Source organism: Drosophila albomicans, chromosome 2R (assembly GCF_009650485.2).
Source record: "Drosophila albomicans strain 15112-1751.03 chromosome 2R, ASM965048v2, whole genome shotgun sequence".
NCBI classification, from domain to species: domain Eukaryota; kingdom Metazoa; phylum Arthropoda; class Insecta; order Diptera; family Drosophilidae; genus Drosophila; species Drosophila albomicans.
This window is the reverse complement of record NC_047631.2, coordinates 3,901,107-3,928,577: the sequence shown is the minus strand read 5'-3', so window position 1 is coordinate 3,928,577 and position 27,471 is coordinate 3,901,107. Positions and strand designations below refer to the sequence as shown.

Here is a 27,471-nt window from a genome sequence, read left to right as displayed (position 1 = left end):
AAACCTTCTGGAATTATATGGTGATAATATATTTAGGAATATTCCTTATACAAATAAAAAGTATATTTCGAAAGAAATTTAAATAAAGGGACTTTAAACGATACAGTATTTAGGGTTGTTTGCTTATGAACTCGTTCAGTTTGGCTTCGCTATCTTTCAAGAATTTTGTTTTAAAATTCTTTATGTTCTTTTCTATGTTATTTTTGACGACGGTTCCAAATATTTTAAGAAATTGATCCACCTTCAAGTAAATATATGTTATGTAGCTGTGTTAACTGAATCATAGCATAAGGGCACTTACAGTCATATCTTTCTCCGGGCAGCTCAATTTTACAAACTCGCATTGTGGCGCATGCTTCAGATGCTCCTTCCAAGGATCGTCGTCGGACTCCCAGCCGTCAAGTGTTTTGCCGCATACAAAACATGTGGCTGTATCGTTCTCCCGTTTCGTGCCTGTCCAGTAGAATCCCGCCTCAGCCATCTACACACAATAGTCATATTGTCATAACATTGAAATTACATTCAGATTTTACTTGCCTTGGCAATGCTGCATGTTGAGTTTGATGGAAAAGGCCAGTCCTTAAAACTGTCGACGCGACTTTTCTCCAATAGGTTAAGTTTGCTAAATGCATCAAGCCTTGGATCGTGCGTTGAAGTTGTATGCATTGTGCAATCCGATTTTATTAACGAAATTTACTAAATATATTCTACTCAACAAATACGGCGCTTACTTAAGTGAAGCGCGTCGATTTCGTTATTACAAAATGCCATACCTAAGTATCGAGCGTCGATTTTGCCTGGAGGTGGAAGTATATATATCGATGACAGCATCGATATATCGATATTTTAAAATTTTATATAAATAAATGTATTTGTTTTATTGAAACTTAATGTTCAATGCGTTTAAAATATTTTTTCTTAAAAATAAGATTTTTTAAATTAGATTTTTAAATATCGAGTTAATGAGAATATAACAAAAAAAAAACCATGTTAATACCATTTGAGCATTTATCAATACATATTGCAGGTTGAGCGACTCAAGTGTTGCAAACATTACTGTAATTGGATTGGTAGTTGAGTTTTATAAATATCGATAGCTTAAAATTTTTAATAATTTTAACGTTAAATTTTGAAATATTTTATTGTTATCGGAAAATGTAACAAATAGTACAGTTGGTTTTTAAAAAAAAACTAGTAGTCGTGTCAATTGCTGAAATTTTATTTAGGTGTATAATAAAATGGTGAGTAATATTTATAATTATCATTTATCGTCAGATTCCATGGATGTAAAGATTTAAAAAATTGGCGCACTTTTTTATTCATATTTGCAACATTTCAGTAACAATAATTGATATTAATAATACAAAATTATATTTAAATTGCCACTCGCAAGTAACTGGACAACTTAGCGCAACTTGTTAACTTTGACCAATCTCGCTGCACCAAACTCCAAACTTTGAGTAAGCGTATTATTAAATGTAGTTTATTAAAAAAATATATTTAAATTTTTTGGACTATCATTACTTAATAAACCCTTGAAAGTATTCTTTATACAAGTACAGTTTGCTTTTTACACACCTGTGATGACCTTTAACTCGAAGACAATAAACTTATTTCCAAAAAAGGAAAAAACTCCCTTATTGGTTGCATTCTCATTTTTGTGTTGGTCCACGCTTGTCTGTCTGATTTCAATTTCATTGGATTTCAACGATAATCGTTCAATTTATGGTACTTTTTACAACACAAGTCATTTAATCTTTTATGGGTTTGATTTGGATAAAATGTACGTGAAAGCTAGTAAATTGGATTTTGTTTTTACTTGCCAGCAAATTCGATCGGTCCGGTATTTATTCTCTTCTGTTTTTTAATCACGTGGATAACTAATTCAAAACCAACTTGTGTGGGCAATGTTAATGAACCTGTTTTGTTGTTGTCGTACCCCGAACATCAGACGACGGAGCACGCAAATCCGCAATGGACAATTGAAAACGTCTAGACCAGGGAGTAGGTATAATTCTTGGGAGAGGAGGTGGAAGTATGCAGAGTTTACAACAATCCTTTTGTGCTTGAACTCTGCATGTCAGCTGTATCAATATTGTTACAGTTCATTTTGTTTGCCCCCTGCAAATAAAGCATTTTATACAGTTTCCAAAGCAGCAGCGGCGATAAAGTATTTCATCCGGGCTGTTTGTCCTTTAAGAGCACCTTCCTTCTCGCCGTATATGCATTGGCGTATTTGTGGCTTATTTGCCCATTCAATTGACATTGGCTAAACAGTTGAACAGCCTTTGGAGCTACCTTCAATTATTACTTCCCAGTTTCAATCTGATGGACTTTAAAATTCTACGAAATTTACAGCATCATAGAAGTCTCCTACAAGAATTTCTGGAGGCAGGCTTTTTTGATAATTATCAAATTTAATCTAAAATTTTAAAAAAATTGGCAATTAAAATTTTTCAAGTTTTAAGTTGAAAATAAGGTGTTAATTTCCTAAACACACACCCATCTTTTTTATATTAATACATATAAAATGTATGAATTTTTGAAAATTAGGTATAAATATTTTATTTTACAATTTTGAATAAAATAAATTACAAAATAACTTATATTTTCGATTTTAATTTTCAATTTTCAAGCAATAAAAGACACTTTAATTAAAACAACAAACAAAACTATAAAGTATTTATTGAATTTGTTAAGCATACATTTAACGAATTTGATAACTTTCAGATCTCAACAAGCAATCGTGGTTAATTTATCTTTATACTAGTCCTTACGCTATTTTAACCAATAACTCTTGAGATTTTATCGTTCACATGACTTTTTTGATAGGATAGGCCAGTAATTGGAATGAGCTTCCTTTTTGAGTTATGAGAGGGCAAAGTTCCAGTCCGACAAATGCGAAGGAAATTTGTACGCGTGAAGCCGTGAGAAAGTTGTTTCTGCTCCGGACGCAGTCATAAATAAATAAAAATATACTTATATATGTGCATATATATATGTATGTGTGTGTGAGTTTGCCTGTGTGTGGCACACAATTTGGCGCATTTTTTCACTTTCATAAAAGTTTGAAATGAATTACTTAAGTCGACGGTTGGTTCTTCTCTGTGGTTTCCTTTCTTCGCTTGAAATTTGCTCCGTAGGTTATTCTAATACATTTGCGAAAAATGTAAAGAGTATTTTATTATTATACTTGCTTAACCTTTTAGACATAATGATTTGATGTAGAGCATTTCTCTAATATAATTAATATTTAGCTGTTAAAAGTACTTAGATATAGGGTAAAATAAGATGCGGTACTCATTTTCTGCAATATTTTTTTTATTGTAGTTGTTAGCCAGCCAAACTTGGCAAGATTTACGTTTGCAATTTGGAGTGGAAAACTGAGAAAAGGCCGAAAAGGGGCAAAGCCGGAGCACATCAAGTGCAACACGTTGTGCGTTAACTGAAAACTTAAAATAACAACGAAAATGGGAACAAGACCGAGAACGACAACGAACCTAGACCAAAACTGAAAATGTGAACAATGAGTTATGCTAGCAATTGTCAAGCCATTAATTTATGAAACTAATGCGGGCCTCACGAAACAAGTTAAATGGGAATGACGTCCGGACTAAAATAATTAAATATGTATAAACTTTATACTATAAAGTTTTCCACATATGTATGTATTTGCACTTGATTATGTAAACTGAAAAAAGACCAATTTCTAAAATCAAGAACATTCGTCTTACAATTTGTGCTCTCAATATAAGACCACTTTAAGAACAAATTTTGAAAACTAAGAACATTAATCTGAAAAATTCCAAATTTTCAAAAAGTTTTTATCTAGGTTTGAGTATTTTCGCTTATAGCTCAGTTAGTTCTTCATTGAAGACTAAGACTACTTATTTCGTAAGTAGAATGATTAATATCCATCTAAATGCCCCAATGAAATATTTAAAAAATAGTAAAATAAAAAAAAATTAAAAAGGCAATCAAATATAATGTAACATCCTTTTTATCGTAAAATAAGATTTTGCGTCTTGAAATTATAAGATATTTTCTCTTAGTTATACAAAATTGGGTTTTCCATTAAATTTTCTTGAAATCAAGTTATGTTTTCTAATATTAAGATTTGCATGTTCTTGACACACTTTTCAGATTGATTATTTTAGAACTTTTTTTTAGAATGTACTGTTGGATTTAATATTTTAGGTTGTTCTCCTAGTTCATGTTCATAGTCTGCTTCATAAGGTCTTCATGGTCTTAATGTCTTTTGATTTAAAATTCAGTGAATATAAAAGACAATAAAGAAAAACTTAAAATCTGAACCATATTTGAACATCTTTAGTTAATATAAAGTATTATTTAATTTAGTTTTTGAGTGAAATGAAATAAGAGATATATTTTTGATTTTTAAATAAATATGTATATGTAACCATTTGTTTGCTTTTCATCTGTTTATGTTTTGTGTCAACTTTGCGTTTGCAAAAAGTTGGCTAAGAGCCCTGTGCATTGCCAACCAACTGTAACTAATTGGAATATTTTTGCCTTGACATGCAGCTAGAATACGATATAGCCATATAACGATATGTATGTCACTTGCATTGCTCCGCACCCCTTTTCCCCCCATCGCCCCATCGTTTCAGCAGTTGTTTCGTAGGCTGCAATATTTAACTAGATGCAAACATAATTATCTCCATAATGTATAAATATTAAAGTGTTAGCATACATTTGCCACTCCCACAATGCTCGCCTTCCTCTTGGGCATCTTGTGAAACGCAGTTCAATGCACCGCTGGAACGTGAGTAGGAAATTATTAAGTCACAATGGGGCAACATCAGCACAGACATTTGTGCAGATAAAAATTTATTTGAGTTTTTGCCAGACGTTGCTGCGCCAGGTGCTCATTTCATCCTGCTCGTGTTCCTTTTGCTCCTTTTGCCTCTTGTGCCACTCCACCACCTCAAGCAGAGTGACTTGCAAGAGCAATGCGACAGGAAATTCATCAATGTCTCCAACGTCTGTTGGCCACATCCGACGCATACCCCAGTGCGGCAGCATTTTTCACCAGAGCTTGAAATTGCCTACAAGAAGAGCAAAGAGTGAAGAGGAGCCATGCAAAGAGAGAGAGAGAGAGAGAGAGAGAGAGAGAGAGAGAGAGAGAGAGAGAGAGAGAGAAAAATATATAGAATGTCAGTAAATGAGAAGAGTCTAATGGCGGTGCTGGGGTAAGTTTAGGGTCGGTTCTGGTGCTGAGGAGTATGCTTATTTACGAGCCGGAGACAGCGAGCAAACCACGCAAACGGAAGAACAACCAACTACAGACTAGTTTTGGTTTTTTATTTTAGACAAGAGGAAATTATGAATTTTTTTCTTGCTATTCCCTTACTCTATAATTTTTGCAAAGTTAAACGATTACTTCGTAAAAATCAGCAGATTACAACAACATTGAAATACAAAACTAAGAGTTAAATGGAAAATTAAGCTATATATTTTATCGACCGTTCTAAGAACAATTTATAAATTCTTGTCGGTTCACTTTAAGCCAAAACATTTGTAATAATTCCATAGCTTAAAGAATTGTTTCACAAAATATAGCATAACATAAAAATAAGACAATATTTTTTGTTTGTTTTCTCAAAATCCACTGTCTATTTGACCAGTTACTTTGCACTTGTCAGTGGCACGCGGTGAGGTCCAGCAAATTTTAACAACTTGATCCTTTGTCAAATCAGTCAAGCGCACTCGAATGCGAAAAATCCGAAAAAGTGACTGCAAAGCGAGCGTCGTAAACCACCAACTGCTCCCAACAGCAATATCAAAACTCCAGTAAAAAGCACCCATCACGGTAAATGGGAGGCAGCTGTAAGTACTTAAAGGCGATATATGCAAATTCATGTGTTCGTAGGGTCAGAAATGAGCTTAGTCAACGATGCAGATAAATTATGGGCTACAAATATTTCGTATATAAAGCATATTATTCGCATATATAATATATTACGGTTAAAATCTTAGACGCTCAGAAAGTGTGAATATCCTGAAAGTAAATTGTATAGCATTACTACAACTTTTTAATTCAATATTGATTCTGTCGAATTTTTTTTTTTAAATTCCATACAAGCAAATTGATAATAAAATAAATTTTCCGAAACTAGTTTTTATTATTTTAGATAAGTCGATACTATAAAAGTTGTATATTTTTTCTAATTTCCTTTGTACATTGGTACAATACTTGTTTTTGTTCATTCATAATATTAACGAGTAGGAGATGGTTTTTATACCCGCTATCCATAGGGTAGAAGGGTATTATAACTTTGTGCTGGCAGAGAATGTATGTAACAGGGAGAAGGAGTATATATATTCTTGATTAGCGTCAAGAGCCGAGACGATCTAGCCATGTCCGTATGACCGTTTCTCCGTCTGTCCGTATGTAACAATGAATCTCAGAGATTATAAGAAATAGAGCTATATTATTTTTCGAAGGCATTTGTTATGTTTGCACGTAGATTAAGTTTGTTTCAAATTTTTGCCACGCCCACTTCCGCCCCCGAAAATCAACTAAAATCGAATAACAACCGTAATTTTAAAGCTAGAGTCGCGAATTTTGGTACATTCAATAATAACTATAGTAATTGTGATTCCTGGCTGCGTTGAGATGAAAACTGTATAAGTTGTGTAAGTAATAACTTTGTATGTGGAAATTTCGTATATTTGTACTCTATTTTATATTTCGTATTTCGGATATTTGAGTATTTATGCGGTATATTTTTAGGGTATGGTGTTATTGAAAATGGGTAGCGGGTATCTTACAGTCGAGCACATCCAACTGTAGCTTTCTTACTTGTTATTTTAAAGTCGATTCCATTCTGCAGCAGACATCTTTCTTGGTCAGCTTTTAGTAAAAACCCTTTAAAAGTGAAATGAGCAGTAATAAAAACAATGTTGCGCTTTTTACACTTATGCATAATTAATTATTTTATTGATTTCGTTTTTCACTTTAATCTTATCTGATATTCGCATTATTTTTGCGCATTTGCAATTTACATCGATAATGTTGCTGTGTCTCATTTTGTTTGCATTTTCTGCTGTTTGTTTTTGTTTGCATTATAATTATTGTTTTATGTCAAATTAGCTTAATTATTACAAATATGTATCGTGTTCAGATGCATACAAGTGTTCAATGAATTCACAATAATATTCATATGCAAAGTGAATAGTCACTAACGCATAAGTTGTCGAGTACCATAATTTACAATACTTGAAATGCACAGCTAGGAAACATCAATCACTTTATATATATTTGATATATATATGATATACATTTTTATGTATTGTATTTATAATATATATGTGCTGAGATTCGATGGACCGAATCGTATCGTTAGCTGTATTGCATTATAGTCTCCTCATTTATATTTGCCCGGCAAATGCGAAAGCAAATACAAATAAATGTACTATGTGTTGTATAGTATACTATGATTTTCATTTGATTTCGCTCCTATTATTGTTTTCTATTCGGATTCGCCGTGGTGAACGCTACTTCGTGTTCAACTGGCTATGGAGTGGTTTTGTCTGCTGTTTGCATTGCATATGAGAATCCGCTTCAATTGTTGCCATAATCCTCGATAAATGTGTCAATAATGTATCGCTTAACCTCGTTGATCGACGTCCTTCGGTTGCTGCACTGCAATCGCTCTTGGTGTTCCGGCAGAACCAGCAATTGTTGCAGTTCCCCCCCTGAAAAATTTTGTATTATATTATATTCACAATTATTCAGCATTTTAATTATTATTCAATTGGTCAATGAGGCGTATACGCTATGGGCGCCATGTAGTATTCAGAGTGAATAACTCATACGCAGCAATGCATTTACAGATAGCGCATTAAATGGTTTTCAATCGTCCTCACTCCCATTCCCCATTTATAGAATCATATCAGAAATTGCTTGTGAAATGTTACACATTGTTGCTCAGTTTCGCAATTGGCACAGTGGTTCAAAGTTGCAAATAAAATTCCGAAAATTTTTGATTTGATTAAATCGATTTCATTATTTGGAAAAAGTTGAAACCAAGCCCCCATAGTGCTTTAATTAGCTCTATAAACATAGAAATATTTTATTGAATTATAAAAACAAAACCAAATGAGCTTCCAATTTTATGAAATCAAAGAATCAAAGTGGTTGTTGCATTGCGAATCATTCCTGAATAAATAAATATTTTGTACATCTCTTATTTTGTATAAAAATCTTAAGAAGCATAAATCTATGTCCCTAGTTCGTGACGTATATGCCACATGTATCGTTGTCCTTCTGGTGGACAATTACTTTTGAATTTGTCCCAATACTCACATTAAATCCACGTCCAATTTCCACATCCGCGTCCTGGGGCAGCGTAAGCAATCGCTTCGAAACAACAAAACTGTTTGTCCACGAGCAATCGACGTAAATCGATATGAAATCGCCATTTTGAATGCTGTGCGATAAAAGACCAACAAATAAACAAATAAATATGTGAAAGTGTATGCTGCAAATAATTAAAACACATGCCAGTACAAGCATGAGTACAACAGCACAGTGCCATATAGAAATATGCCAACAGCCGATGACAAATGGCACCCACTTACACCAAGTGTCAATTTGGCTGTTGTTTGGCTCCCGTTCACCAAAAAAAAAAAAAAAAAAAAAAAAAAAATATATATATATATATATATATATATGTGTGTATGTAGAAAAGATGCCGTCGATATTAACACATATCTGTTTGACTGTGTGTTCTATGTAGGTGCTCTCACTCATATATGTAACAGTGCGTGTTGTTTGTATGTGTGTCAAGGGTGCATTTCATGCCACAAGCATTTATGCTAATAAATTGAAAATGCAAATAAAATAAAAGTGTCAACGACTGTGTTGGCCATCAAACCGCAGGCAAACACACTTACACATTCCCACCCACACACATACTTACATACGAGTGAGTGGGAGAGAAACACTTAGCCTCTTTCTGAGCATACACTCAGATGGCCAATCAAGTAGAAGAATAACAACAAAAAACAGAGCGACAGCAATCTTTCTCTCCTACTCGTTCTGTCTCCCTTTAGCCCACTTTTCCGCCCTCTTACCTGATGGCCACTTGATGCCAACGATAATCATATAAATTGAATTTCACCGGCAACATTTCCGTTGTATTGTCGCGCTCCAGATATAGGCGAAGTCCATCCTTGCACGCCTCCAAATACAGATTGTGTGTGACGTTGCGAATGGAGAATATTGTCGATGTATTTTTTGTATCATTCTGCATCAGCGACAGGGGTGAAAGGACAAAAATTGAAAAATGGCAGTGTCAAAAGTTAGTAACTATATTACAATGTTATTGTATTACACGTTAAATGTGAATAAAATTATAAAACATGATAGTAAGCATTAAACAACAAAGCAAACTTGAGACAAGTAAGAAAGCTACAGTCGAGTGTGCTCGACTGTGAGATACTCGGTACCCATTTTGAATAAAAGCAACACAGTGAGGTATTTTTCTTTAAATATAAAAAATATTGTAAGACAAACTACTACTAAAATATACCTAAGGCCATATTTGATATATTTCAGAAGTACTAAAATCGGTCAAAATATACCAGATTTTCAGGCAAAGCAGCTAACCCCGATTGTAGCTTCAAAGTTACGCTTGTTTTCCGATTCTATTTGCGGGGTGGAGGTGGGCGTGGTAAAAATTTGAAACAAACTTAATCTGCCTGCAAACATTAGATGTTCATACAGACGTACAGATGGACATGGCAATATTGACTCGGATGTTGTCAGTGAACAAGAATATATATATTTTATGGGGTCGGAGATGCCTCCTTCTGCATGTAATATACAAAGTTATAATACCCTTTTAACCTATGGGTAGCGGGAATAATAAATATTGAATTGTTGAGTTTAGAGCTGAATAGTGATCGAAAAACTGTTTAACAAAAAGTCATATTTAATAAATTGACATGAATTAGCTACCTTTGCTCTTAAAGTGATCATCAAGGTAAAATTCAGCATATTTCTCCAGTTACGTACATAACCCATATTCGATGGCGTTGAAGAGGAAGGCACGCCCATGGATATTGGCGTTGTTAGATCTGTAAATTCTGTAGGTGGCGATGGCGCACTCTCATTGATGGGAGGATCATTTGCCTGCTCTTCGGCCGCTGAGATCGGCAGCTTCTTATAGAACTTGAGCAAATCGCTGATATCATCTATATGAATATGGAGATTCAGAATAGTGTTAATGGAGTTGTGCTACAGCCACACTTACCACTGCACTCAAAGCTGTTGCAGTTGCGCTGCTCGATGTTGTAGCCCTCACACAAAAGTGTCGATAAGGCAACGCTTTTAGTGGATTTGCGCTTCTTCTTATGCTGATTATTTGCACGTGTCCTGCGATGGTCATTACGTGCAGATAGCAAAAATGTGACGCCACTTGCGCCTGCTCTTGCTTCTGTTCCCGTTTCTTCATCTCCATTTGTACCTGCGGCGGTTCCGCCCAGTTCATTACCATCGTTTGTTAGTCCAACCGTTGCATGCGTCGATGATGGTTCAGCTGCAGCTGAAGCTGGTGTCGTTGTCTGTGCGGATTTTTGCAACTGTTTGTTCAAGGGTCGGTGAAGGACATCAGCTGCGATGCCAACTGGTTGCATCATCAGTAATGCTGCCTCATCATCCCTCGCACGTTTCTCCATCTCTTTTCCATTCCCGTCATGACTGAGCACTTCATTATTATCAGCATTGAATGTGAGTGCTGTTGCCGCCGTTGCCGTTGCCTCAGCGCTGCCGACATCATTATTTGCCTCGTCAGCAACCACCTCAGTCTGCTCCACATCTATCGCCTGCTCCTGTTCTTGTCTTTTTTCATCCCCTTTCTCCACCTCATCATTGGCGCCGTCGTCTTCGTCATCGTCGTCCAGACTCAGATTCAGATTCATATTCATGCTGATGTCCACCAGCGGATTGTCCAGCAGACAGCGACGGAAACGCTGTTGCACACCTTTGCCGCAGGTGACGCTGCACAATGTAAAATCGCTCCAATCGTCCCAGCCTATAATTGAGAAATGAAAGCCATTTAAATGCTTCAATCTAGCTGTTCAATAAAAACTTCGCAAAATATGTATACATGAATATGCGAACGCGACTCACAGGAACGATTCAATTTCATTACATTCATTCACTGCCAATTTAAGGATATTGTCCTATTAATGTATGGACATGTCTCTGTTGTCCAATGTGGTATTCGTGCGCATTCAAAGTAAAAAACAAGTCGGAACGCTACAGTCGAGTATGCTCGACTTTGAGATACCAGCTACCCATTTTGAATAAAAGCAAAATACTGCGGTATTACTCTCAAATATATCAAATTAATATTCCAAAAAATACTAAAAAATATTACAAACAGTATATTCGGTATATTTATATGGTACTATTTTAAAGATATACTATAGCGTGAAGAATATACCAGATTATCAGCCAAAGCAAGTCAGAAGTAGGCGTTTTTGCCCATACAAAAGTATTTCTTAATAATTTTGAGAATTTTTATCTGATCGCAACCAAATTCAGGAATATCATAGACTATAGTTATTATTGTATAAACCAAAATTCGTGACTCTAGCTTTAAAATTACATTTGTTCTTCGAATATTGTCAATTTGTGGGGGCGGAAATGGGCGTTGCAAAAATTTGAAACAAACTTGATCTGCGTGCAAACAGAACAAATGCTTTTGAAAATATTATATCTCTATCTCTTATAGTCTATGAGATCTAGGTGTTCATACGGACAGACGGACATGACTAGATCGTCTCGGCTCTTGACGCTGATCAAGAATATATGTATATACTACTTTATAGATATGCTTCCCTATACCTGCACTAAGTTATAATACCCTTCTACCCTATGGGTAGCGGGTATAAAAATATGACCAACATTTTGTTTTGTGGTGATTCTGGGTAAGTGTTTGATTCCAGATAATATCTAAAATTAAGTGCACGAAATGAATTGGTCGATTCCGTGGTGAAGTGTTCTAACACTGATTTAAGTAAAATATATCAAAAAGTTATGCATGGATGTTCCCTTATAATGCTTATTGCGTAATAAAAAAACGTCATTTATTTTTAAATTAAACTTAAGCTCAGTCGCATTTGCTTAGTTGCCTAATTGTTCCCATCACCTTATTTATATTCAATTTGAAAAGCACGTCTTTTAAATAATACAAGTTTTTATTCCTTCAAACGAAATGAAAGTGTCTCAGCAGGTAAAACGTTTGAGGATGCGGCATACAACCAAATTGAAAACTGAATGGAGAAAGTGTCAGAACACTCATACTCTATAAATACGGCGTCATCCAGTTTGGTTTTTATGTTCTCCTTTTCCACCATTAACTTGCTACATGCGCCGAAGTCACTGCAAAGGCCTCGTTTAATAGTACGGTATATGTTGTAAAAACTTTGTATGTGAATATGTGTGCTTGTCCTATCATCTCTTGACACAAAAGTCAAGTGTTACTTCCCACGTGTGGTGTAGCAGCCTTTGCAAAAGCGCCTCGTGTCTGTCCTGTCAGCTGAACTGAAGAATAATCGGATACACCCATGCTCACACACATTTTCTTACTTAGTTCACCGCATGCTGTGTCATCGTTATCGTCATCGAAATATTTGCAATATAGATAGATTTCATGGACTCACACAAGCATGACAACAATTTGGTTAGGCAATTTCCATAGGTTGCCTCCTATCAATCTTCATCAAAGACTAATTGATTAAAACTCAGGCAGGAACTAACTTTGGGATGTGCGCGACTCAGAGATAGGCACGAAGTATTTTACCTACATATATTCTAGCTACTAAACTGATGAAAATATTTCATAAATTATCTATTTTATTATCTGCAAGTATAGTACTCTTTTTTTGCAGGTAATTGGTGTAAGAAATCTTCTTATTCTCTCTGATAGGCCCCTATTAATTATATCCTTGTGGGAGACAAAATGTTCCTTTTAAGTCATGTAAAAATATAAATTATTATATGAAGTCTCAATTTATCGTCTTCATTAGCAAAATATTTATTAAGCTCAGTTCTAATTTATCTAAATTAATTTTATAAAACATATATTTTTCGCCTCAGGAAAAAATATTTGTATCATTCACCAAATAAAAACTTTAAAGTTAACTTTATAAGTTGAGATTAGTTTTAATGCTCATAGTTTGAAAAGTTGGTAAATTTTATAAATATTTCAAATTAAAATAACAATGGGGACTGATGAATTCAAAATATTCAACAACGTTTCAGCATATTTTATTCTATTTCCATTTTTCATTTTTGCTACCTAAACAAAGTTTGCTCGATTTTTTTGGTATTTTGAGTTTATTTAGTTAGATTGATTGGCATCAGAGGTTCATCACACTCTTGCATCATTTATGAACAATACACGTGAAACGAGCTTAAGCTGCGGAAGGGGCTTATTAGCAATAATAACACTAATACCAACTGTTCTAATTGATTATGGGCGAATGTTTAGGTTGGAACTTAAACTTACCCAAATGCTTCCAGATATGATTTTCAAATTGGGGCGTCCAACGGTGCAGTCCATTAATGCTGATGTGTAACACGTCTTTGTCAGTGGCCAATTGAGAGCTACTATCTAACGATGAGCCAAGCAACGGTCGTTGCATCTGCCCTGAGGTCATAGGCACGGGGTTAGAGCTGGGGAGAAAGTCTGTCCCAGCAACACCTGAGCCTGAGCTTGAGCCAGCGAATGATGCGGGTAGCAAATTGCCAAAAGCAATTAATTCCGTAGGCAGCATTTTCAGCATATTAGCATCGAAACAATGCAGCGGCTGCAGAGTGGCATTCAGTTGCCTGCGAAATGGGAAAGACACGAAGAGATTGTGGGAATAAGCTGGATGGAAACAGTTGTAAAGATACGCGATAGTTAAAGTCAACAAGGAGTCAGCACTATATGAATTGTGAAAGGTAATATAATATTATAATGATTTTTTCTTTATGTTCATTTCATGTATCTATTTACTTAAAAGATATATGTACTGTTATTTTATAGATATTCTTTAAATTTTTCACATTCTCCAAATTAATTTCACATTTTAAACTCTTCCACTTAAAAGTGGCTAAATTCAACATGTGCTTTTTCGAATGTAATTGATTAATGTTTTTGCTCACCCCTCATATTGATAAGCTCCACTGCCACTCCAGGTACTAGAGCTTCTGTGGCTGGCAAAACTGTTGCGTCGCAACACGTTGCCTGAAGTGCCCCCTTCTGATCCCATCATGCTGTCGCCGGCAGCCGATGCTCCATTGGCCATTTTGAGCATCGAGGCGCCTTTGTATATCGTTTCCGGTGTTAATGTTATTAAAATTGTGGCAGCCTCTGAGGCTGATGCCATTGCAGCACCGTCAGCAGCCAATTCGTCCAGTTCAGCATCGGTGAAAATTCGTGCTGCCAGCGCCTTAACAATTACGGGACTTGTGCGAATGAGTTCAGCAATACCTTTGTGTGCACAGCGTCGACGTTCTGCGGTCGACGTCGACGATGACGCTGACGATGACGATGACGATGATGTGGGTGCTGCAGTTGCAGCGGCAGCAAGCAAGGGCAGGAGCAGCATCCAAATGGTTGTGAAGTGACTGGGGGAATGCTGATGATGTCGCCTCACTGCGCTCAAGCGTGTTGCCGTTGAAGGGGCCGCCATGGACAGCTCTTTTTTCTCTCCCTCTTTCTCTCTATATATTTTTATCTGTTTGATTGCGTCAGGCGAATCTCGCTCAGGTTGGCATTGCAGTTTTTTATCGCTCTGTGGCTTCAATTTATATTCGCCAAAAGTCACGTTTCGTTTCTGATTCCTTTATGTGTCTTCCTCTTTCTCTTTCTCTTTATCTTTCTGTTTCGCTTGACGCCCGCAACGAGTGCTGAGCGCACTTAAAAAACGTTGACGCTCATTTCTATGCAGCAGAATAAAGATAAAGTTAGAGATCAAGATAAGAATACCCGTAATAAAGGAAACGCTTGCAAATAAAAATAATGCAAGATGCAACGAGAAATCGCAATTTGATTAAATTTTATGCAATAACGAAAAGAACAACAGTTATATTATTTTTAATATTCAGAAAGAGCGAAAATGAATAATCTGATTAATACAAAATTGTTTCATTTCAATGAATTTTTGAGCTGAAATAAGAGTAAATATTGAAAAAATAAGGAAATGAAGAGGATAAGACGATTACAGAAAATAATTGATAACGCTATTATTGTTGTATAAACATCGTTTAATTTACTGAATGGGTTCATTTTTTATTAGTACACCAGCTCGTTAAATTTTGTTCCCAAGATTGTTCATTATTATTACCCTCTACCTTTTATACCTAAAGAAAATGTGTTGAGTATATATATTCTTGATCAATGTTTGCAGCCGAGACGATATAGCCCTACTATACAATATATTTGGAATGTATATGTATATATACCAAATATAGCCTTCGGTATATTTTTGTATTTTTCTGTATATAAATTTGGTATATTTTTCAAAAATTATGTTATTGCTATTGGGTTGCGGATATCTTACAGTCGAACACACTCGATTGAAGCTTTCTTACTTTTTTTTATTTCGTTCGTCGTTTGCGTTTGTTCAGTATTCAGACTTTGACGCTCTTTCAATTTCAATTTCAATATTTTTTGCTTTAATATAATATAGTGTACTACTTAGTTTTTTTTAATTAAAATTTTACTTCACATACAACTTACTTTGTACAAAAATATACAAAATCTCGCAACTGTGAGATGGCCTATTGGGGAAGACAACATATTACAAAGAGAACTACTAATGGAATGGAACATGGAATATATATAAAAGAAAGATTGAACTTAATGAAGAAACCATACATAGATCGTAAAATGATCAGCTGGAATAAGCTAACTAAAATAATTAAAAAATAACTGAAGGAAAAATTAAAGATAAAAGATAACCTTTTTAGAATTTGTGCCTTCATTTTATTGAATTAGAAATTTTTGTTCATTTCGTGTACGAACTTAGATGCTTTAAGTACAAATACAATAGAAACATTTGCCTCCTTTCTATAGATTGACCTAATATTTAAAAGTAAGGTAATTAATCTTGAGCAAAGCTTTAGAGATTGTTTGCATATTGCTCAACGATTGCTACATTTACGAGTATATTTAATATGCTTCTTCTCTGAGGTCAAATAAAGATAAAAGGGATAAGTTTGCACCACTCGCACCACTTGACCCAGGTCGATGGCCGTGGCGTACATGTTTGAATGTTTCAGAGTGCAATTTATAGCAGCCATTGAAAATTGGAGTATCGCAGTCGGTATGTTGTCCGATCTCACTGGAGCTTACCAGTGCTTACCCAACGGCGTACCGATTCAGTGATTTCCCCTACACAACCTCTCTCCTTTTAACTGACCACAGAAATAATTAAACGCAATCCTTTGGTGCAGTCCATTTAAGATATTTGCTTTGGTCAGCAACAAGCAATGATAGTGCATGGGTTAAGGAGACTGGAAGGGAGGATAAGGAGTTGAAATCGGTGGGTCACTCTATGTTTATGCGTATGTGTGTGTGTGTGTGTGTGTGTGTTGGCCATCAAAATCAATGCATGCACTTTCATATCCTGCTTCAGGAAATAAATATCTGGATTAAATATTTTTGCTATTTCGAAACTTATACGCATTGTGCCAGTTCAGCTACCGCTTTATCCCCTTATCCAATTTTCTCTCTTGCGTCGTGCGTCGCAAGAAATGCTTGTGTGGCAACGTTAAACGTGCAATAATCAAATAGAATTTTTACGCACATAAAAACTGCACATTCCCTAGTTCTTGGTAGCTTCCACTGCATTTCCCAGCTGCTGTTGCTTCTCCTGGATGAAACAATACGAGTAATGGGAGAGCAAAACATTTTACCAGATAAATGTTGGCTGCCCCTTGGCTATAACAACAGACCAGGCAGAGCAGCACAAAGAACTGAGAGCGGGCTGCGGGCAGCCGACAGAGGACACTGGACAGTGAACAGTGGAGAGTGGAGAGTGGAAAGCGGACGGCGGAGCTAACAAAGTTACGACTGAAACTGAAATCATTCGGAACGTGCATATCCTGCAGGCTGCAGTTTCATCCTTTTTTTTCTTCTTAACAGTCGTTGCGAGTTATGTAAAATAAAACCAACCGGCCGTGCAAAATTGAGCTCTCAATTGTTTTATGGCATCGCATGGCCCAGAAGCAAAAAAATAAACATGCAGGCGAGTGACAGACTGTGAGATACACACTAGTCAGGTTTGATATAACATATACATCTCCACACTTTGTTGCATTTTAATCACATTCACAGATTCGCTGTTGTCTGCAGCTTTCAACAACAAACACAATGAAATGCGTGTTACCGTAGTTGAGGTATTGAAAATAGCTGAATTCCCGTATATATTCCAATATACTGCGATAAACAGCCATGCTGACTTAATCAACAGAGCAATTGTTGCTATGCAACATTGCCAATTAATGCATACAGGGTATGTCAGCGAAAGATAGAAAGTCCGGCGAAGTGTAGCGTAAAATCGACCGAGTTACGGTAGGTGAGCCCAACTGAAATATATGGGGCTACATTACGTTTGCATTTCCATTTCGTGACCATTCGTCAGGTCACTTTCCACGTCCAATACTGTCTCCGGGGGCAGCAATCAGTGTAATTGTTATTGTTTTTTGCTTATGCATTGCCTTTTATATCCGTCTCCTTTATTATTCTCATTCTTCTCTTCATTGTTGTTCCTGCTGCCGGATAGTTTAACTTTTGCAAATTGTCAAAGTTGTATCATGGCACAGACTGTTAAAAACAGTTGAGTACCAAATAAACTAGTCATAAGGCTTTTGTCCTAATGCTCACTGCAAAGTTGCATTGGACTTTTAAGCTAAAAAGGCGGTCAAACAAATGGTTAAATACTTAAAATAGGCTAAAATAAAAATAACACATGAGAACTATGGAGAATGTAGCACAAAAGTCATTGGCATTTCATTTATTTAGCTGTATCAAGAGATGTTTTTTTTTCCATATCAAAGTGTTACATTTTATTTAAATTCAAAATTTTTTTTTGCTCATTTGTATAATTTTTAAGCTCATAAAAGTACGAACGTTTTGATGAACTTTTTATTTTCAATTTAGCAATAACATTTTTTTATGTATTTTCAAATTAAATTTACTAAAAAGTTCGTTTTGCACATTTTCGTTTGTCAATTTCTGGCCCCAATCAAATTGATGTGGGACTTGTCGTTGACCTGCAGCAAATACGAATAGTTCCAAAATGAAACCGTAAAAAGCCAAATAAATTTCGAATGCGATTGATTAATAAAATAACAAAAATGTAACAACAATAGAAATGACCGAAAAAAGGCAACATTAAAAAATGAGAGACCATTATTAGAAATAAATTGAAGGCCATCTGAATGTCGTCCAATATGTGCGTATTTGAGGGAATATGTGATGTGTATGTGTGTGTGTGCGAGTGTGTAAGTGTGAGTTGTGTGCTTTGTTCGCAATGCTCGACATGATTGAATATCAAAAGCCAGTTGCCAAACGCAAATCTCTGGCATGTTTTGAGCCATTCCCCTGGCACATCTTCAACGCTTCAATGTAAGAAGTGACGAGGGAGATGGAATGGATGGAGGAGGTGTTTCGTGGGCGAGGGGTCGAAAATTTAACAAGTACGACTCTCAAAGGACTCGTAAAACTGATAGCCGCCCGTCGTTCCCGTTTGTTGGGGCAAGTTGCAAAGCTCCGCACGTTTTTCGAAAGTTCTACAAGTGGTGGACGGAGGATTGGGATCTGGGCTTGGATTCGGCAAGGCTACAAGTGTGAGCACGGGCCTGGGCCTGGGCTTGGGTCAGGTCCTAGGTCCTGGGTCCGGGTCTGGCTTTGGGTCTGTGTCGTGGGCAAATTTTCTGCATAAACCAGCAAATATATTTTGGGCACAAATGATGCCTTAAATGCCAGCTCGTCTCCCCTCTCTACTTCTTGCCTTGTCCAATGACTGTCTGTGAGTTACACACGCATACGCAATTATCTTCAGGGACAACTGTCGCCTTTTATCTGCACGAATGATTAAGCTTCCGAAATGTTTTAAAATTAATTTTATAGTGTCACCTCGAAAGTGGCATTCGCATTACGTATACGTAATCTGTTCGACCATTATACAGATTACGTCAAATTATATTTCTGTTTAAGCGCAGTTCCCAACGAAAATAATGTTCTGCTCTATGTCGCCAGTAGTTAAACCGCAATAAATGCGGACAATAAAATCGCCAATTTCCAGTGCATATGCTTCACACGCCCACATTTAGCAGAGCTGACATAGAAATGATATAATAAAGGCAAGAACATTCCAATTGCTTGATAGGTGTCCCTCGCATCCGTTGTCAAGCAACTAATGCGACGGTCGACGCCACTCAATCGAGTCCCGCACTTTATGCTATTCGCCTAGACACTCGTCAGCTTCTTTCTGTACATTTCTGGCTGGCATACTCGTAATATGTAAATTATTTTGCACGCAACACAATTGTGGCACTGAAAGAGGGAGAAGGAGAGCGAAAGAAGTGGAGTGTGTGGGAGTGCGATGATTCCCTTGTTTGCTCACGAACTTTATCAATGAACGCTGAAAATTCCTGCATAACATTTTGCTCGCTTGCTTTGTTCTGTTCTTTCCTTACTCACGTCCATATTCAAACTGTTTTATGAATGTGTATTGGGTAGTTTGAAGCAGAGTCTGGCACCCCGGGAATGCCCAAATGGGTAGCCCTGGTAATCGATAAAAAGTGCAGCCAAGGATTGATCATCGATTTATCGATGAAGAAGAGAAAGGTGAACTTGACGAGTGCCGATCGATAGCAGTTACTGTTGCTATCATTTTATTTTGTCAATTTTTAGGTTTATTTTTGAATACTCATTTGATTTAAACTAGATGGCTTATAATAAAAAATATTGATTAAATCTTATATGCATTTGGTTAATAGTAATACCCTAAGGATTAACTCCTTTGCATTTTATCTAATGTGTGTTCTCTTATATGTATTTAGGTTATCTAATGAATTACGCGGTATCCATGCTTTGATATTCGATTTTTTTTTAAGTATTTGCGGCACGCATTGTGGCTGTATTAAATTCTAATTTTATTGATTTATTCTCGAATCCGAGGCATCTTCTACTTTTTATTCACTTAGACAACAGCAGCAGCAACAGCTTTTCGCATCAGCCCCTGCATGACAATGATAATATAATCAGTAAAGCAAGCTCCAATTCGTATTTTGAGCCTTGTTTGAGAGCTGTCTGTAAATTGGATAGCTTTAAATAAAAATGAGACTTCCTGTTAAGAACGTCTGCATAACTTTGGCTAATTTTAAAGTTTACAATTGCAGATTCGTTTTTAGTCCTAACATAAGTTATGTTTCACATCTTTAACATTAATTTAACCTTGCAGTAAGTGCGCTACAAATGTCATCCAAGATTCCTGTCCGTTCTATATGCTATTATTTGTGGGGTTATAAGAAAGATGAAGAAGATTCATTTTTATATTATTCGTAGTAGATACTTATTCGATATGAAATACGTATATGTCCATGTGGATATAGATACGAAATGGAGAATAGGACCACTTTTATATTTTTGTCGTTTATTAAATAACTAATGGTTAAGGTGGAAACTGTTTAAAATCTATTTTTTTATATAGTTTAGGTTTTTCCTAATGTTTTAAGGTGTTTTTAAATTTCTCAAGTGAAGGGTTTTTTTTTTTTTAAAAACCTATATAAGGTTGTCCTTCTATGCAACAATAATACAAATAAAAATTTGATTTTCTCCGACAAAATTCAAATGGTTAACTTGGATTGGCAGTTACCTTATTTCTTGAAATATTTTACTTTTTCCAAGATACTCGCTCAAAGTGACAGCTTTTAAAACTTCTACCTAAATATTTAAAAAAACAATTCACAAAAATGTTCTACGAATTTGTTCATGAAAAGAATTTAAAGAAGACTCTTGGGAAGTGGGAGGAATTTGAAAGTAAGCTGTTTTGAGTGATTTAAATACTGCATTGCTTTATCCCTATGCCAATTGTGAAACTGATGACTTGACGTTAATTTACTAAATATCTAAACAAATAAAAGCACAAAACAGTTTGTCTGACTTTGACAGACTGAAGGATGGGTCTGAAAAATATATTTTAATTTTGCAGCATTTGTTTTATGCAAAAGTCATTTGAAACGAAAGTAAATTTATTGCCCATCAACAAACAAGAGAACCAAAGAGGGCAAATGGTTTCCTGCTCCATTAACCCAATATCCTTGCCGTCGGAAAGGAAAGGAAGAAAGGAAACAGAAAGGATGTTAAATGTGACCTCCACTGCCGAACGAATTTATGCGTACAATTAATTTTAAAATCCTAATCTCAGGCTGTAGTATTAGCAGGGATGCGGAACAGTTGGCGACTGTAGTATTTATTCGAATAAGGCAAATACCACAACGCCTACACTCGTTTAATACACCTGTTTAAATAATTGGTCTACCCCATACAGGCAACACATTCACATTCACATTCACATTCAATCTGTAGAGGTGGGGGCAATTAATTAAAATCCATGCGGATTATTTGCTAATTGGGGTTGCGCGTCTACGTTTTGGCAAGTTCTGATTAGATGCCTTTCTTCCATGCTTTGTCGTGCGATTAGCAACAGTAGCTAACGCAAACGCAAAAGCAGACGCAAGTCCTTAAAGTGGCCTCTGTCATGGTTTAATGAGCACATCAAATGCTAACTTTATAACAGTTCCTCCCCAGATAAATGGTTTCCCCTTCAGTCCTTCTATCTTCCTTCGCTGTGTCTCTCATTCTCTGTGTTCCCTCCATTTTCATCATCAGTGTCTGCATTTAGTGCTACTCCTAGCAGATGATAATTATAATGCCACTTAATGGTATAAGAGCTACACCGTTCTTGTTGCTTTTCGCTTGTTGTCTTCTGCCCACCTTGAATACCACACGCATTACGCATTTAAATAGCAGGAGCGGTTCAAGCATTTGCAGCAGGCCGCATTAAATGACAGCAATTTTAAAGACTTTATCTACAATGATAAATTAGCTTTCTAATTTGTAAATCAATTTAGATGTTAGACTATTTTACTACTCGTAAATTATAAGCATTGTCGCTGAGGACATTTAACTTGCAAATTACCATAGATCAAATTGTCAGAAGGATGCGGGCGCACACGCACACACACACACACACACACACACACACACACACACGCATACTTATCGTTCACGTTATCTTTGAATGTATTTGGATACATTATATTTTATTGCATTTCGCGCATAAAAATCGTTAAGAGAAACCTCAGTTATTTTGCGCTGTCGCTTCAAAACTTTTGCTGAAAGAATCCACATTAACCAATGAGTACTATGCAAATCTGGCATCGTTTTTTCTCTCCCTACTATCTCGTTATCCACTTTTTTGTGGGTCATATTAACTGGCAAACAGCAGGAGGCGATGGTAAGCAGCGTTTTCGCATTTTCCCATTGCCATTAACAATGCAATTTTGCTACAATATGAAAATGTTAAAATAAAGTATAAAATTGCCCCAGAGCAGACTAAATGCCAGTAGATCCTTTTCCCTCTTTCAATTATGCACAATGCTATGTCACATACTCTCATGTCCTTTGCAGCATATTCTCATTGCAAAAGCAACATAAATCAATTTTGAAAAGCATGGAAAAACACAAATTGTGGGATGCCCATTAAAAATGTGAATTGTACAAAAAATTAAATACTGTGTTGTGTTTTACCTTCCGTTCGTTCTTCTTTCTGTAAAAATGCTTAGATTAAAAAAAAGTGTAATAGTAAGCAAGTAGATTATTACATATTTGTAGGGCATATATCACGCAGATAAATTCATCCCCAACCTTATTTACGTCCCTATGAATAAAGTTTTTCCGGATCAATATTTTAATCTTAAAATAAGATGTTGTTAGTCTTAAAATGCAAATTTTGCATGAAAGAACTTGATTTAACACTTTTTTTTTAACTAAAAAGTCTTATTTCAAAAATTTCCTTTTAAGATCGGAAAAATTTTAAATTAATCTACTTTTTAATCTAAGTTTCTTTTCTCTGTGTATTGATGACCGATTTTTGGTGTAGCTTCTTCTAAGATACATAAGATAATTCCCCAATATTTTTTGTATCTGCTTAAATTATAACTAAAATCATGGTTTGGATCCACTTTATAGTTAAAAACTAAAAATAATCGTTATTCTCAGGCTAATTTATGTCTTAAATTTTATAATTATCTTTGATTTTATAAAATGTATTCAAATAAATGAAAAAATCATAAAACTGAAGTCATTAAATTTAATTTTGTGTATTTTCCTGATACAACAAAATTTAAAATTTTTAAATATAAATACTTGGTTTTATAAAAATTTAAAGGGGAAGAAATTACTATGAAGTCAACCAGATAGAAAGGAATTCCTTATTGAAAAATATTCTTCTTCTTTGTTTGATAATCTAAGTTTAGTTTGACGTAGAATCTTATATTCATTGCCCACACTTATGAAACTTCTTGTTAAGTTTTTCTTTTCAAATAGTGGGAAAAATCATAGGAATCACAAAAAACGAATATAATCTTAAAGTGATAAATTAAATGATGAACAAAGATGGAAATAAAGTAGTACATATCAATACAAGAATTTAAATTATTGTACCTTTGTAGTGTAGCTGGAGTTTCTCTTCAATATTGGTTTTAAGTATCCATCATAATAAATGACACACTCAGAAAATGTAGGCAGTTATGATAAATAACATTTGCAATGCCTTCAAAGGACACATACACAAAAACACTGCAAATTAAGGCTTTCAATTATTTTTCCAAATTATTAATTAAATTTTGTTGCAATTTTCTTTTAAGTTTGTTATTCACAACATTTTTCACATGATATAACACACATAGTCTGTTGCTAAGCAATTTAATAAGTTCACAAAGTAAATTTGTTTTGAGATAAAATTAATTTTATTTTGTTTGAATATTCCTTTGAGTTGTCTTCCATTAATTTCAAAGTTTATAATTAAATACTTGTGTTGGTCATTTGAGCAAGTTATGTGTGTAGCAACTGTGTTTTATGCATAAATAATTACATAGTTGGCCTTTTTCACTTCAAACTCTGATAACATTTAATGGTGGAATTCTAATTAATTAATCAAAGGAGTACAGCGGGAATGCTACACGCTAAAAGAATAAGAGAAAATAATAGATAATACAAACTTAGTAAAATAAAGGAAGAGTGAGTCTTCTGAATCTTTTTAATGCTAATCCTGATTTAGATACTGTAAATTGGTATTAATTTATGGTCCATTTAGATATGGTTTGAATATTTATAACTTTTGCTCTGTACAGCTAATTGCTGGCTAATTAAATTCCACGCTGCCACAATCGAAAACTAATTACAGTTTTTTAATTACATTTCCGATTGAATGTGTTGCCAACACCACAAAAGTTGTGGAAAGTTCAATTAAACTATAAACAGAAATATTTGCGGTTTATTTGAATATTTTGTTGTCTAGACGCTCACTTAGTTGTTTGAATTAAAATTGCGTTCAATTTGTTATTGTCCTGGTAACTGTTGTAGCTTTGCACTCAAATCGCGATTTGAATGATAATGAGAAGGAAAGCTGCGACGAAATAATCATCCACAAGTTGTCGAGCAAAAAACCATTTTACCATTTAAATCTCGGAGAATTTCGACATTCGAGAAAGCGAGACGCGAGCTAACTGACTGCCGCTGATTCTAGCCAGCTGCTTTTATACGGCTCCTCTTGAAGGACGATGCTAATGCGACTGCGCGGATAAATAATAACTTGAAGCCGAAAACGAAACCGAATCGGAAAGGATGCACAATGCGATTCATAATGCCGGCTGCTCTTTTTATGGTCTCTGACGCGTTTGTTTACATGAGGACAACTGAAGCTGCGGCTAAAGACTGTGACTTGAGACTTGGCATTTCATTTCAATGTTGGGTATGTAAGTGCGTGTGCTTGTGTGTATGTGTGTGTGTGGGTATTACATTGAAGTTTTAATTGAATTGCGGCTGCAAGTTTTTAACTGCATTTTCGCTCTGCCACAAAAGGTGTAAGAAAACTTTCGCCACAAACTTTAGAGCTTTAAAGTTTTCCCTTTTTGATGTGTGCAGGCGATTGCTGTCTTCTTTTCCCATTTGTTGTTCTTTTTCCCAGTTGATGATTGTTGTGGTTGTTACTGTTGCTTTTTATGTTGTTTTTGTTGTATTCAACAAATTCATCTTAGCAAATGCAGGCTTAAAAAGCGCGATGCGCCCAGCACTCAAACGCATCGTCTGAAACTGGGCAATAGAAAATATTCAAGTGTTTTTTGTCAGCTCTCCTTACACTTGTAACACAAGAATTGCATGTATGTGTGTGTGTGTGTGTAAGAGGGTGTGAGGGTGTGTGCCTGTGTGTACTTTTTAAAAGCGTGTCGAACACCTGTTGTTATTGTTGTTGTTGCTTCTCAATTCTGTTTCTTTGCTTGCCTTTTCCTCCAGCAAAAAGTTTTGATTTCGCTTTGTTTCTGTTGCTCTTTCATTGTATTTGCTGTTCTTGTCGCGCCTTTGTGTGAGCGTTATTGTTATTGTTGGTACTGCTGCCCCAGGAGTTTTTAAGCACACTGCCAGGTGTTTTGATTTATTGCCGTTTGGTTAAGTGCACCAGACACCAGGCACCAACTTCATTTTAATTCCCTTTTGCTTGGCAGGCATTTTGTGTAGCTTTTGTTCTTGCTACCAGAGGGGAAAACAAATAACAAACTAAGGAAGAGCATCTGAAACGAAGATTATGTGTAATCCATAGAAGTTAATCAAATATGGAAATATTTCAAAGAGAAAAGTTTAGCTAATGATTGCTTAAAGACTTAAAATAGCTTCAAAAGTGGACAACTTTTAAATACGTGCTACACATTCTTAGAGTAAATAATTTTTTTTTTTCTCAATGTTTTTACTAGTAATTTTTTTTGGTATATTCTTAAAGCTGTACTTAGCAGAACTAGCAAAATTTATATTGAAAATATTGTTTATATCGTTTCTTTCTTCAATATTGTGTTCGAGAGCATCTGCTCACTTACTATAAATAAGCATTATAGTTATTTAAATTGCATTATAGTTATTGTTTAAAATCTGTATATACACATATACACAATGTGTATATAAACTATTGAACCCATTAAAGGCAGAGAAATAAGAAAATACATAAAGAAAATTGCTAAAACGATCAATTTGAATAAAAAGGAATCCGATCGTAAAAAGTCGAGTTGCTTATTATGATGCAAAGCAAAAATAAATATAGTCAATCAATAATTAATAAACTAAATTAGTACTAACTTATATTTTTCGAATGCCCTTATTGTCTTTGATATTTTTCGCCTTCCTGGCTGTGTTTGTTTACTTTTATTATTTTAACAGCTCTTTCGATTGTGCGACTTTTGTGTTTACACTGCCATCATAGAATCGCATCGTTCAAGCATATGCGCATGGTCTAAATAGGGAATTAGGCTAGTATTTAATTAAATAGTCATATCGCTACATTTAAACATAACATTGACTAGTCAAGTGCAGCCGAGGGAAATTCAAATTTCCCTCTGGCAGAAATCGTGCATGACGAGTCTGGTAGAATCTCAGTTCCGCGTATTAATAAACAAGTAATAAAACTACAGTCGAGTGTGCTCGACGGTGAGATACCCGCTACCCATTTTAAGTAAAAGCAAAATATTGCGGAATTTTTCCAAAATATACTAAATTGATATACCACAATGTATTTTGTTTTATAGTCACAAAGTTATAATACCCTTCTACCCTATGGGTGGCGGGTATAAAAAGAAGGGATAATGGTGTCCTGTGTGAACTCCTGAAATGACTGTGTCTACTACGAAAACACAATTGGGATACTGAAGATATTCGATTCTACAGTTCAAAGTCCCTCCTAGGTTCAGATCATTATGTATGCTCTTTATCTGCTTTGTGTTAACCCACTTAGAACAATTTAAGCGCTGTGCTAATTTCACACCCCAAACAGCTATTCTATGTAGTAGCTGTGATGCAGTTGCATACGTAAAGCAGATAACAGACATGAACCCATTCCATTCAGTTGTAATGCCTAGTCATCGAATAGATACTTTTGTGCGGTTGATTCGTTCTCAACGCTAATTACAATTACTCCCTCCCATCTCCCCTCGGATTGATAATACCAAAGGGCTAATAGGTACTGATGGGACTGCTCGCGACACAGGGCAATCGAGCTCCAAAACATGCCCATGCATATTTTATTCTGTCTGTATTTCTGGCAAATTGCCTACACTTTTCAACATTTTCCATTTCTATGGCTACTCTCTTTCTCCTATTTGTATCT

General features: G+C 35.4%; 2 protein-coding genes across 4 annotated transcripts; both read right to left on the bottom strand.

Annotated features, from left to right (window-relative positions):
- Positions 1-13: 13 nt before the first annotated feature.
- Positions 14-778, bottom strand: LOC117574761 (baculoviral IAP repeat-containing protein 5). The gene is made up of 3 exons (XM_034258704.2): positions 538-778; positions 302-481; positions 14-241 (listed from the first exon to the last, which is right to left on the bottom strand). Exons 1-3 carry the CDS (start codon positions 664-666, stop codon positions 110-112), a joined length of 441 nt encoding a protein of 146 aa, XP_034114595.1. The 5' UTR covers positions 667-778; the 3' UTR covers positions 14-109.
- A 6,173-nt stretch (positions 779-6,951) lies between these two features.
- LOC117575779 (uncharacterized) lies at positions 6,952-24,825 on the bottom strand. 3 transcript variants are annotated; one of them, XM_052006486.1, is made up of 8 exons: positions 23,766-24,136; positions 14,189-14,968; positions 13,548-13,870; positions 10,284-11,063; positions 9,989-10,224; positions 9,103-9,275; positions 8,329-8,456; positions 6,952-7,722 (listed from the first exon to the last, which is right to left on the bottom strand). In XM_052006486.1, exons 2-8 carry the CDS (start codon positions 14,716-14,718, stop codon positions 7,589-7,591), a joined length of 2,304 nt encoding a protein of 767 aa, XP_051862446.1. In that variant the 5' UTR covers positions 14,719-14,968; positions 23,766-24,136; the 3' UTR covers positions 6,952-7,588. The 3 variants fall into 3 exon arrangements, with proteins under 3 accessions (XP_051862446.1, XP_034116037.2, XP_034116038.2); XM_034260146.2 differs by lacking the exon at positions 6,952-7,722 and adding an exon at positions 24,779-24,825 and having other exon boundaries at positions 8,216-8,456; positions 23,766-23,900; XM_034260147.2 differs by lacking the exons at positions 6,952-7,722; positions 23,766-24,136 and adding an exon at positions 15,620-15,716 and having other exon boundaries at positions 8,216-8,456.
- Between the last annotated feature and the right edge of the window lie 2,646 nt (positions 24,826-27,471).

Bases quoted from the DNA above. Each gene is read 5' to 3' on its own strand.
- LOC117574761 (XM_034258704.2), bottom strand. From the start codon at position 666: ATGCATACAACTTCAACGCACGATCCAAGGCTTGATGCATTTAGCAAA. The intron at 482-537 runs GCAAGTAAAATC...TATTGTGTGTAG, and splicing joins CAACATGCAGCATTGCCAAG to ATGGCTGAGGCGGGATTCTA. The intron at 242-301 runs GTAAGTGCCCTT...ATTTACTTGAAG, and splicing joins GCCCGGAGAAAGATATGACT to GTGGATCAATTTCTTAAAAT.
- LOC117575779 (XM_052006486.1), bottom strand. From the start codon at position 14,718: ATGGCGGCCCCTTCAACGGCAACACGCTTGAGCGCAGTGAGGCGACAT. The intron at 9,276-9,988 runs GTAGCTAATTCA...TCGCTGATGCAG, and splicing joins TGATCACTTTAAGAGCAAAG to AATGATACAAAAAATACATC. The intron at 7,723-8,328 runs GTATTGGGACAA...AAAATTTTTCAG, and splicing joins TGGACGTGGATTTAATGTGA to GGGGGGAACTGCAACAATTG.